This window comes from Rhamphochromis longiceps, linkage group LG5, assembly GCF_057381845.1.
Source record: "Rhamphochromis longiceps isolate RC_006_pf linkage group LG5, R_longiceps_female_GT1.1, whole genome shotgun sequence".
NCBI lineage: Eukaryota > Metazoa > Chordata > Actinopteri > Cichliformes > Cichlidae > Rhamphochromis > Rhamphochromis longiceps.
In genome coordinates, this window is record NC_140561.1 from 38,729,504 (window position 1) to 38,741,895 (window position 12,392).

At 41.8% G+C, this 12,392-nt stretch overlaps 1 protein-coding gene across 1 annotated transcript; it reads right to left on the reverse strand.

Moving 5' to 3' along the window:
- Positions 1 to 5,564: 5,564 nt before the first annotated feature.
- On the reverse strand, positions 5,565 to 7,007 carry LOC146670586 (E3 ubiquitin-protein ligase TRIM35-like). Its single transcript, XM_085408073.1, has one exon. The coding sequence runs from the start codon at positions 7,005 to 7,007 to the stop codon at positions 5,565 to 5,567; it is 1,443 nt and encodes a 480-aa protein (XP_085264199.1).
- Between the last annotated feature and the right edge of the window lie 5,385 nt (positions 7,008 to 12,392).

Genomic DNA, 12,392 nt, shown 5'->3' on the forward strand with positions numbered 1-12,392 from the left:
GGAGAACCTATATAAACTTGGCTACCGTGATTGATATAATTTGGATATAATTTGATATTTTTATACATACAATGGGTGATCATCTTTATCGGTATCATATTCTTCCAAAATCAGTTTTCGAAGTATTTTCATGAACTTACTAATTCCTGAGCATTGCTGTAGATCTATAGTAAAACTATTCCACAGTTTTACCCCATAAATAGTGACACAAAAGGTTTTAACCTTTGACCGTGCTTTAAGAATCCTTAGATTCAATTTCCCCCTCAATTCATAGTCTCCTTCTCTGTCATAGAACATCCTCTGTATATTTCCTGGTAACATATTGTATCTGGCCTTGTACATAATTTTTGCAGTTTTATATTTTATAAGATCCATAAACTTCAGTATTTTTAATTTCAAAAACATGATGTTAGTATGGTCTCTAAATCCTGCTTTATTAATCATCCTGATTGCTTTTTTTTTAATTTTACATATTGGTTGAAGTGCAGTTTTATATGTGTTTCCCCAAATTTCCACACAGTATTCCAAATATGGCAATATAAGTGAACAATAAAGTACCCGGAGTGATTTGGAAGGCAAAAAATATTTAACTTTACTTAGTACGGAGATGCTTCTTGACAGTTTAGCTTGTATATGCTTTATGTGAGGTTTCCAGCAGATTTTGTTTCTATTATCACACCCAGAAATTTTGTATCCGAAACTTGCTCTATTTCAACATTGTTTACTAATAATTTTGCTCCTGCATCTTTTTTACAATTTCCGAATAACATAAATGTAGTTTTTTCCAAATTTAATGATAGCTTATTTCTATCAAACCATGTTTTCAGTTTAATCATTTCTTGTGTGACAATTTCCAAAAGCTGCTGTAAGTTCTCTCCAGTACAAAAAATATTTGTATCATCTGCAAATAGAATAAACTGTAGTATATCTGATGTTCTGCATATATCATTGATATAGAGGATAAACAGCTTTGGTCCCAATACTGACCCCTGCGGAACTCCACAAACAATGTCCATACACTCTGATTGATATTCCCCAATTTTCACAAAGTATCATTAGAGAATTTCATTTTTGGTGGCTTTTTAGTCAGTACGGTTTTGGATGCTCCAGTATCACAGAGCATCGTCATTGGCTGCCCATTTACGTATATAATTACAGTTGGTTTGTGTTCAGAGCCTAAAAGCAATTGCTCTATGTTATACACGTCCGTGTTTTCATTGCTCTCTACTTCTATGCCTTTTCCTAGTCACTTGTTATTTCTGTCATCCTCCTCCTCACTGTCATCCTTTTTTCTATGCCTACAATCACGGGCAAAATGCCCTTCCTTTCCGCAATTGTAGCAGCTTGTATTTTTCACTCTTCTATCTCCTTTTCTCCCTCCTGCTGCCTTTCCCTTTCCTTTGTATGGGCCTGGTTTATGTCTTCTGTATTCTGCAGAGAGTGCCACGAATCCTGTTACAGGATCTACAGTAAAGACTCCTCCTTTTTCCTTTTGCTTCTGTACTTTGACTGCGTGTTCAGCATATTGCAGCGCGTCTGGCAGACTTCCTGTATTTTGTGTGACCCAATGTTTTTCTACGTGGGCCCTCACTTTTGGGAGGAGGCCATTCAGAAATGCATTCTTTAACTGTTGCTGATATGGGGTTTGTGGTCTGTCCTCATAATTTAGGCCTGAATGTTGTCTGAAAACTGGACGCAAGCGGTCCAGGAAGTCCGATGCCGTTTCGGCTTCTTTCTGCTTCACTTCTCCTATTTTGCCGTAATCTGCTCTTGGGGCTAGACGGACTCTAATCCTTTCATACAATCCTGCTAACTGAGCCCTTAGAGGCTCAGAGGTGGGGACCAGGGCTGCACCCTGGTCGTCTGACCCCGTGAAGTCTCCCTTTACTGTTCCCATTTTCAGACCTAGTAAGTCCTGAATTACCTGGAGCATTTCATGGCCATTCAGGTGCCAGTGTGTCCTAATTAACTCAACTGCCTCCCTCCATGGCTCAAAACCTTCATTTAATGGTGGAACGTCTTTTAATACATTTAGTCTGTCTGTTTGGGACCACGCCCTAAAAACATACAGGACAGGGCTGTTGTGTCACGGCTGGCGGGGTGAGCCGTGTGGTGTGGGGGAAAAGGAGGACCCAAAATGCGGCAGTGACTGATGATTCGAGTGTTTATTTACAAGTGGTGGAGTGGCAAAAACAGGCAGTGAGGCATGACAAAACAACTGAAGAAACCTAAACTGGGAGAACTAAATGACAAACCTGAGACCATACAAAAGGGGTGCGGGGCAGAGAGACGCAGAGACAGGAACGGAACACCATAGAACGCAGACGAGCCGACAACGAACACAGACCGACACCCACTATATACACACACACATACAAGGTAATCAGGTAATCACACACAGGAGGGAAGAACAGCTGAACCTAATACACATGAGGACCGGAGGAGACAAGCTGAACACAATGACAAGAGACACAGACTTTCAGAACAAAACAGGAACTCTAGGACATGAGCCTTCAAAGTAAAGCAGGAAACACACAGACTGATTTACAACACAACACGGGGACATGAACAGAGCACCAAGGACAGACACAGGTAGGGCTGAATATACACCAAACTTCAGGTTCAACCCTAAACTAATACAAAATCAGAATAAACACAAAACACTGGGTCAACGACCCAGGACCATGACAGTACCCCCCCTCCAAGGGCTGGCTCCAGACAGCCCAAAACAAAAACAAACGACCAACCCAGGGCAGGCGGCGGGGGGTCCAGGACGGACACCAAACAAAACAAGCTCCAGCGAACCAAGGGAACCGTCCAAAACAAAAACACACATGCTGGAGTACAAGAACAAAACACAGTTCAGGAGGCCGGCCCGGAGGCTGACAACTCAGAAGTCCAGGACAGTTCATCTTCTGAGGCCGGCCACGTTGGCGACACAGATCCAAAAGCCGACCGAGTGGAAGGCAGCGGCGGCGAAGTGGAAACAGTTCAGGGGCCCCACCGTGCACACGGCAGCGGCGGCGACGGGGAAACCGTTCAGGCGGCCGACCGCGCGGACAGCAACGGCGGCGACGGGGAAACAGTTCAGGCGGCCGACCGCACGGACAGCAACGACACAAGTCTGGAGGCCGACCGCGCGTAAAGTAGCGGCGGCGTTTGGGAGGTCGTCCATATCGGCGATGACGCCCAACAAGCTGCCTGGCAGATGACCGCCGAGGTCGAGGCGGCAGTTCGGGACCTGAAGGTGGCGTGGCCTTCGCAGCACCAGACGAGGCAGAAGCGGAGGATGATGGAGCCGGGCCAGGCGAAGATGTTGATGATGAAGCCGGGCCAGGCGAAGATGATGATGATGGAGCCGGGCCAGGCGAAGATGATGGAGCCGGGCCAGGTGAAGATGATGAAGCTGCAGCAGGAAGCTGGACGGGCTCCTCGGGCCCTCCAGCTGACGAGGCAAGATACATCACTGTGTCTTGTATGCCGGACACAGTGATGTATTTCAGTGTGAAGGAACATGTTATATTTCTGTTTTCTCCTGAGAAGAATGAAGCAACGTTTTGCTAGTTTTGAAACCAAACCCAAAACCTGATGATAAAGGGGTCATGAGACTCTTTGAGTGAGGGGTGATTTCTTCTGTGGTTCATGCTTTGGTTTCTGTGTATTGTTGTGTTCATAATTTTTGGAAGGGATCTCAGAAAAAAGGTATGTCTCTTTAAAAAGGATTTATTTTGCTTTTTGCAGTTGAAAGTTTACACAGTGCTGCTGACTTCTATGTGAACCAACAGCATGTTTCACAAAAAGGATGACCCCCAAACAGGCTGTACATTATACAGTGAGACAAAAACATAGATTATAACAGCTAACTTCCTCCCGCATGGACGCAGTCTTGGTGTCTGCTCCGAAGCATCCTCATATCTCCATGACCTCGTCTGGTATCTGCTCCCTCCTCTGTAAGAGACAGAAAAGCGAAACACCTCTCTGCCTAGCCTTGATAATCTAATGCTATTATCCATTGTTCTTCTAGTGATTCAAAGTTGATTTAGAATATCATATTCAGCACTCTCTGACCCAAAGACTTATTCTAATCATAATCTATGTGTGTAAGCGTGTTTGCAGTTACCCCTCTGCACTCTAAGTCATTTCCTACAATATATCAGTCCGCACAGTAAAGCCGAACAAAGCTTATGACCTTCAGAAGACTGAGTGCCAACTCATTATGAGCACATTTGCAGTAAATGTATGAAAATGATTATAACCACCTAATTTAGTAAAATAAATCAAACATTTTCAATCACAAGAGTGTGGAAACAACTAGGTGTGTGTTAATGTTCACATCAAAGAATGAGAGCAGCTCTCTGTTACAGTCCAGCTAACCTCCCACCCTCGGGACCTTCTTCACTGAAACAACTTTACATGGAAGTGATGAAGAGGCTGCCGCGTTAGTTCCTTCAAACAAATATATTTCCCAGAATCCAGTCTGTGTTTGTCCCTTTCTTAGACAAGACCCCGTCACCAGGCCAAGGGTTCAGTCCTCATCATTTCTGACTTCAAGATCACAATCTCTGAGTCAAAGCCCTCAGAGCCCAGCACAAGTGAACAGCTGACAGTCTGTGTCATGTCTCAACAAATCAGCTCTGGTTCACCTTCAGTCTGTACAGAATGCAGCGGCAAGACTTTTAACTGGTACAAAGAAGAGGTCACACATTACTCCAGTTTTGGCTTCTCTTCATTGGTTGCCTGTAAATTTTAGGGTTCATTTTAAAATTTTAGTTGTAACTTTTAGAGCTCTGCACGGTGAAGCTCCCCAGTATATCTCTGACCTGTTGAAACCTCATGCTTCATCCCGAGCACTTAGGTCTTCAGGTCAGAGGCTACTGGTGGTCCCACGTACTAGGTTTAAAACACGTGGGGATCGAGCTTTTCAGGCACCTAGGCTGTGGAACTCTCTGCCGTTGTCTTTACGCTGTCTAGACTCTACTGACTCCTTTAAAAAGCAGCTGAAGACATTTTCTTTTATACAAACGGGCTTTTAATTAATTTTAACTTGTATGTCTGATCTTATTGTAAAGCACTTTGTGATTTTTATCTGTGAAATGTGCTATATAAATAAATTTTACTTACTTACTTACTTCTTGGAAAGGAAAACAAAAAGCTGAAGTTGAGCTGAAGAGGCCAAAAATAAAAGTCTTTACACACAACAGATTATTGAAGACAGTTTAGTAGTTGAATAAAACTGACATTTGTTTTTTCAATTTCCCAGTTTGGCAAAATCACTTTTTAAAATAATTGTGGAGGCTTTAAACTCAGTGCTTGTTAGGCATAAACATGTAGGTGGAACCACCTACATGTTTTTTTTTTCTTATTCCCAGATAAAGTTGTGTATGTGAGTTTGTTGGGTGTATTTTATATTATATTGTTAAAATCTCAGCAGCAAATACCGTAGCTGAATATTTCTGTAACTGTATCTTCATGTTGTTAAAGCCTGGAAACAAATATATACAGGATGAGGAGGATGTGTGTGGATTCTTTTTTTGCTCTTTCTTAGTATCTTGGAACTATTAATGCTAGGACTTTTTACTGGTATCAAAATAAGGCCAAAAACCTGTTGATAGAGGAGTTATATGCTCGTCCACTTTCAAGATCACTGGTAATATCTTCAGTGGTTTCTTCTCAGTCAAAAGATAAGGAAACAGCTTCTCAGTGAAATTGTGTTCGAAGGTGTGTATGAGTGTGTTGGCATCCAGATCAAAGAATGAGAGCGTCCCACTGTCATACTCCAGCTGAACTCTGACCCTCTGCAGCTTCTTCGCCGACAACAATGTACTTGTACCTGGTACTGTTATTACTATGTACTTTTCATCCTCGAAACATAATTGCCAGACACCTGACAGTGCTTGTACCTTTCTCTCATAAGACTCATTTACAACACCAAAGGCCCAAAATCCCTCTTCTCCAACCTCAACATCCCAAATGTGAGTCCCTGAGTCGAAGCCCTCAGAGCCCAGGACAACTTTACAATAGTGACACCTCTCTGGATTATCAGGAACCTTCTGTCTCCCTCCAAGACTTACACTGGTCAGATCGTCAGATAGGATGAGTTGTGGATGAGCTGTGTTTGGATCCAGAATCACAGGAGTGTAGGAGACCATCTCCTTCATCTTATTCCAGATGTTGTAGGTCAGGTTGCCCAGGTGTTTGGCCACATCCATCAGAGCTCCTGAGTCCAGCTGTGGAGCATCCAACAGGGGGCGCTGCTTGACTCTGTTGACTGCAGCCTTGTAGTTGTGGAGGAATGAGACGTCTTCAGCTCTCAGTTGCTCCTCTGTGGCTCTGATTGTTTCTGAAAGAGTTTTTATCTCTCTACTCAGAGACTTAATCTTCTCCTCCATTTTTCTTAACTTCTGCTTTTCTTCCAGCCTCAGAGCAGCCAGCCTGGCCTTCTCTTCATTTTGTAGAAACTGCAGAAGCTTTTTAAACTCCTCCTTTATCTGCTTCTCCGTCTGCTGTGCCTGGACCTTTATATGTTTTGCTGTTTGATCAAACTTTCCTTTGACTTGTTCAAACACCTTCAGTTTATCTTGTAAGGGCTTCAGGTGTTTCTGAAGCTCCTCTCTGTGATCCTGGGCGGCTTCTTCAGTTGGGTTGAATCTGTGGTCTTGGTGCGCTTTTGAATCTCGACAGACGACACACACCAGCTGCTGATGATCCAAACAGAAAAGTCTGAGTGTCTCATGGTGCAGACGGCAGAGAGGCTCAGACACTGCAGAAGGTTTTTTATCTCTCTGCAGTAAGAAAGCTTCACACAGGTTCTTTAACGCCAAGTTACGGGGCGGATCATTTGACAGGTTTATCTTCTTACAAAGTGGGCAGTTGTGTTTTAGATTCTTTCTCCACCGCGTCTGCAGACAGAATCGACAGAAGCTGTGGCTGCATGACAGGATGACAGGATCTCTATAGATGTCGCGGCAGACGGGACAGGAGAGATCCTTTTCAGACTGAGAAGACATTTTGTCCTGGAGTGACAACAATGAAAACAATGAGACGTCCACTCAAGAAGTTTCTTCAAACTTACTTTCCCTTCTGTAAAACTTCTTTTTGTAACATGGAATCAGCAGCATCGTGTTGAAGTGTCAGTATCCTGATATTCCCTGTATTTCAGTGTTCCCGTATCCTTCTTGCTGTCGTTGAACGTCCTCTCTTTTCTAACAAAGAATCTAAATATATAGTCCAGAAAGTGAAAGTGTCACGGTGAATGTAATTTGACACCAGTATGAGCAATGAATGAGGAAGATGCATACTTAAAAGGGTGTGTGATTCATTTCTATATGGGGTGGAGAGAGGTGTTGCAGAAATGTCAAATAAATGGTGGTGCATGAAACCAGGTTGTCTTTATTACTTTTATTTAATTTTGTAAGAGGTCCAAAGAACAGTACAGATTATGGCAACACTTTGCATGTTTTTGGTAAAGTTATCTACCAAAGTCACATGATGCCATTAGAACACTGAGTAATAAAAGGTAACTGATATGTCAACATCTGAAGGATTACATGAGCACAGAATATGTTAACATGAAGCATTTCATTCAGCAATAGCCTGACAAACAGAAGAAGTCTCCTGTTACAAAGGGTGCAAACAAAGAATACACACAGGCTATCAATGCTGACAAGAAATTATAGCATAAAAAAATAATTTCAAACACTAAAGCATAAATAGGGCCTAACAGTTGTGTTTTTAAAAAAGAAACACCAAAAACAATGACCAACATAAAAAGGTCAATGTGCTTAAGTAACTCTGTAACTTGAAGAGAAAAGGAGACAGGTTAGTGGTTACTGCAGCTGCAACATGTTTTTGCATCATAAAAGAATAGAAAAAGCAGCCTCCTGCCATTCTGTGTTCAGGTTTGAGAAAATCCAATAAAAGGAGATTTTTGTAAAAGGAAAAATGCTTTGTTTTGCTTTTTGATATACGTAACTGTAGACCACCCGTGAATCATTCAAGCATACAGTTAGGTCCATTAATATTTGGACAGAGACATTTTTTTTTCTAATTTTGTTTCTGTACATTATCACAATGAATTTTAAATTAAACAAGTCAGATGCAGTTAAAGTGCAGCTTCCAGCTTTAATTCAGTGGGTTGAACAAAATATTGCATAAAATGTGAGGAACTGAAGCATTTTTAACACAATCCCTTTATTTCAGGGGCTCAAAAGTAATTGAACAAATTAAATACCTGAAAATAAAACGTCCGCTTCGTTACTTGGTTCAGGCTGCCATGCCTTCACTGCAGTGGCAGCCTGAAGTTTTCTTTCTTACTTTTTTTTTTGTTTGGTGCCAGTTTTATTGCAACACTTGAGAGCAGTTCTGTCTGGCTCAGCAGTCGTACTTTTAAGTATGTATGTGACATCTACGAGGAGTTCAAATAACTTAATGTTATTTTCAATCAACCTAGCCTCTGTACTGAACAGTGGCAAGTTACATTTGTCATAGTAGATCCGAGTCCTCTCTGGCACACAGGACGGGTTAATCCTGTCGCTCTTGTTCGAAAACCTGCCCTTCCTAATTCCACAGTCTTCCGGGAGCCCCAGTCTTGAATTCATGGAAATCACCAGATGCTTGGTTTCCTCCTTTCTAATGCTCTGCCAGGCCTTTACTGCAGCAGCTGTCAGTTGCTGTTTGTTTGTAGGCCTTTTTGCCCAAAGGTTAGATTTGGCATGGACGGAAGGGACATGTCCCCACCAATATCCAGCGATTATTGAATTGTCCCCACCAATAATTTGATCTCTTCGAGTAAAGAAAAACAAACATGATAGAAAGAAAAAAAACGATCTGTCAACGTCTCATTCACCCAGCGGTGCAGAAAGAGTTAAATTACGTTCTCTACTGGAGTCCTACCTCATGTGACAAAAATATGGCCAATGTGATTGGCTGTGCCTTTCAGGGAGCTCTGTTTAGTTTTAGCAGCGGCAAGCCTGCGCTGCGACGAGGAGAGGAGGATGACAGAAAAAAGGAAAAACCTGGATATAAAAAAGTATTTTTCAAAGAAACCTAGCGTGCAGACCCTGAATTGGGACACAATCATAATCTATTCGCACACGAAAACTTTAGACTAGTGATGCGTGAATCATGAACGAATCGTTCAATACTCGAGAATCACTTTACTGACTCATGAATCATGATTCACAAGCCCAACTGACTCACTGACTCATCCCTGTTGCTGTTAGCAGCAATGTATCTAGCTTATAATTAAAATTGTGGAGAAAAACACAACATCCAGTATCTTAACTAAAGAAATTCTGCTCTTAACTGGAAGAAAAAACCCTAAGTAGAAGCTCACATCAAGAAAATAGCGATTGAAAATGTGACGTCATTCAGGGGCAAAACCGCAAAGGATTCTGGGAACTCGTGGCAAGAGGTACTAGCGCACACAGGCTTTCAATTGAACTCAGTACCAATTCAATTGAAATGGTCCTGTACCCATCCGTGGGTAAACTGTACCTGGGCTTGTTGCAGTGACCTGAAGTTACTAAACTTCACAAGTGTATGCACTCACTCCAAGAACCGTATAATTATAAATATGAGCGTGGTGAAAGTTGGGCAGCACGCTAACGTATTTTGTCCACTCTTTGTGCTCGTAAGGTTCTGACCCTTTCACTCCTTTGATTTTTTCCTCGTGTCTTTTCTTTGCCTTTTCGTCGAGTCTGTCTTTGTACGGACCGGCATTGTTCTCCTTCGTTTTGTACATAACTTTTTGGGGGGCAAAGAAAAAGCAAGAAGGTTTTGGAACCGGAGAATGAATGTTTTGCAGTGCCGCAAATGCTTGCATTTGATGCTGTACTTTATGGGCTCAAAATGTGGTCATAAATATTTTGTACTTGTAAATCAGTTTTGTATGTGTAAAAAAGATTTGTATGTGTAAAAAAGATTTGTGTGTGGACTTAGCCAAAAAAAACCCTGCAAGTTACAAGTACGAATTTTGACCCTATTTTTCTTCCTTTCATCTGATTGGTCAATGTCACATCAATCACAAATGTAACAATCCAATCAGAGAACAGATGGGTTTGGCTGACGAGGGGCGCTTTTTTGAACTGCAGGTCTTTGAAGGGAATAAATGCCCTTTTACATGCCAACCCAGCGTTTTCCTTCATCACCACGAAGGAAAACAGTCTGTGGTCATCCGAGTTTGGTGATTTTTGTGTCACAGGTCTACGTGTTTAATACAGGGACTTCCACAGCTTTTTCAACAGCGCTGCGGACCGCGGGGTGGGGGCGGGCAGTGTTTTGGAAATGACAGTCTTCATTACAAAGCTTTCTTCATTATGAATTATCATACACATTTTTATTGAACATTTGAAGAACTAGCAAGAAAAACAGAAACTCTTGTAGAGGACATAAAGTCAGAGATAGAAAAGACAAGGAGCAGGTGCATCTAGTACAGGTAGAGCTGCTGCAAAAACCCACAGAGCCCAGCAGCCAGCGCAACAAATTCTGGATCCTTTGCTTTTAGTTAGCAGTTAGATACTTTTTTGACAAGTTGTCTGTATTCTTAAATAAATTTCTAAACAGCCCTCACCACTCCGCAGTCTGCCCCCCAGCCCACTGATAGCAACCATCATAATGCCCCGCCCAGCTTGCAGCACCTTTCGCCAACACAGCTTTGCGATCTCCCCAGCCTGCAGAGTCTGATGTCGATGTCTTCCCTATAAAGGGTATGCTTTTAAAATTGTTTTAAAGCTGCATCACAATGTCATTGTGCTCTTATCTTCAGAACACCAGTTTATACTCCTGAATGTCATCTTTTTGTGATTTATTTTTTCTGTAGATTCCAGAGACTCTGTGAGGCCACTATTACAAGGCAAGTTTGAAAATCTTGGAATTTCAGAGTTTACATGGTATAAATGGTAAATGGCCTGTATTTGTATAGCACTTACTAGTCTCTAAGGACCCCAAAGCGCTTTACACATTCAGTCATCCACCCATTCACACACACATTCACACACTGGTGATGGCAAGCTACATATACAAATATCAAATATATGTGACAGGAAAAAACTAGTAAACACTTTTAGCAGTTACAACAACTTGAATGCAGAATGTTACACCATCACTTATGGATATATTAGTTTTTCGCCTCTCACTGCTTAAACCATTAATCTTTCTAGAATTGTTCTTTGAAACAGATGTGACCTCACAAAAGATGTTAACGATGCTGTCAGACCTGACGAGAGCAGTTAACGAACTCCGTGAGGAGGTCAGAACCAACTGCCATCCCTGCTGCAATGAATCGGTAGATGCTGGGGTACTGCCTCTGGATTTGCCCTTGCACAACATGGAGGAGCTAAACAATGCAGAGGCAGCTCTTCAATCACAAGAGGCAAATAAGGCAATGGTAAGTATATAAAGGTTATGTTCACTTTGTAACTATTGTAGTGTAATAGCTGTCAGATGTGATTAAAATACATAACAACGGCCTGTTGATTAAACACACAAGCACTTGCGTACACATTTAAGACATGAGACACACTAATTCCATCTCTTAAAATGTGTCTATAGGTGAGACGCTTTGCCTTGATTGGACGGTCCGCCGCACCGCCAAATGAGCTGGCCTCGGTACTCAGCTGGGCAGGGAAAAAAACCAAGGACCAGACAGAGCAAAAAAGGGCATTTAAAGAGACAGCGCTGTGCAGATGCATATTTGGTAAGTTTTACAGTTTATTGTAATAGGGATTAATTGATCTGCTGGGTGCGCTTCACATTTCCTATGTCTGGTTTTTGCTATATTACTTTGTCTTTCTTAATAACAAGACTTTCATGTCCGGTTAATCTGGAGATGGAGTCTTTGGTCTTTGGCTTGTTTTGTCCTCGGGTTGGACACTTTGTACAGCCCATGACACACCATGCTAAGACATATCACATTTTCAGCTCATAGCTCTTTGGGAATCAAATGCGGCAGTTTGTTGATTTCCCCTTGGTGACTTTCATGTTTATCAGCCTAGGAGTTTACATACTTTCTCCCTGCTGGAGAGAATTAAGAAGAGCTTATTCATGTGCTCTAATTCACTTTTTTTGTCTTTTTTGTGTGTGTGTCTTTTTTTGTCCTAGATGACCTGATCTGTTGGATGTTGAAAGTAATAAGAACTTAAGCAGAACTGCAGCTCTGAACATCTGATAGATACACAAACATCTCTCTTCAAAGAAAAACATTCAATTATATTCACTTCAGTTCATTTTTATTTATACAGCACCAAATCACAAACACAGTCACCTGAGAAACATTGTAAAGTAAAGACTTTGTGATAATACAAATTATTACAGTAACACTGAAGACTTCCAGGAGACTGAATACAAGATTGCTTTGTTTCATTATAAGAACGTTTATTTCTCAGTTGCTTTGA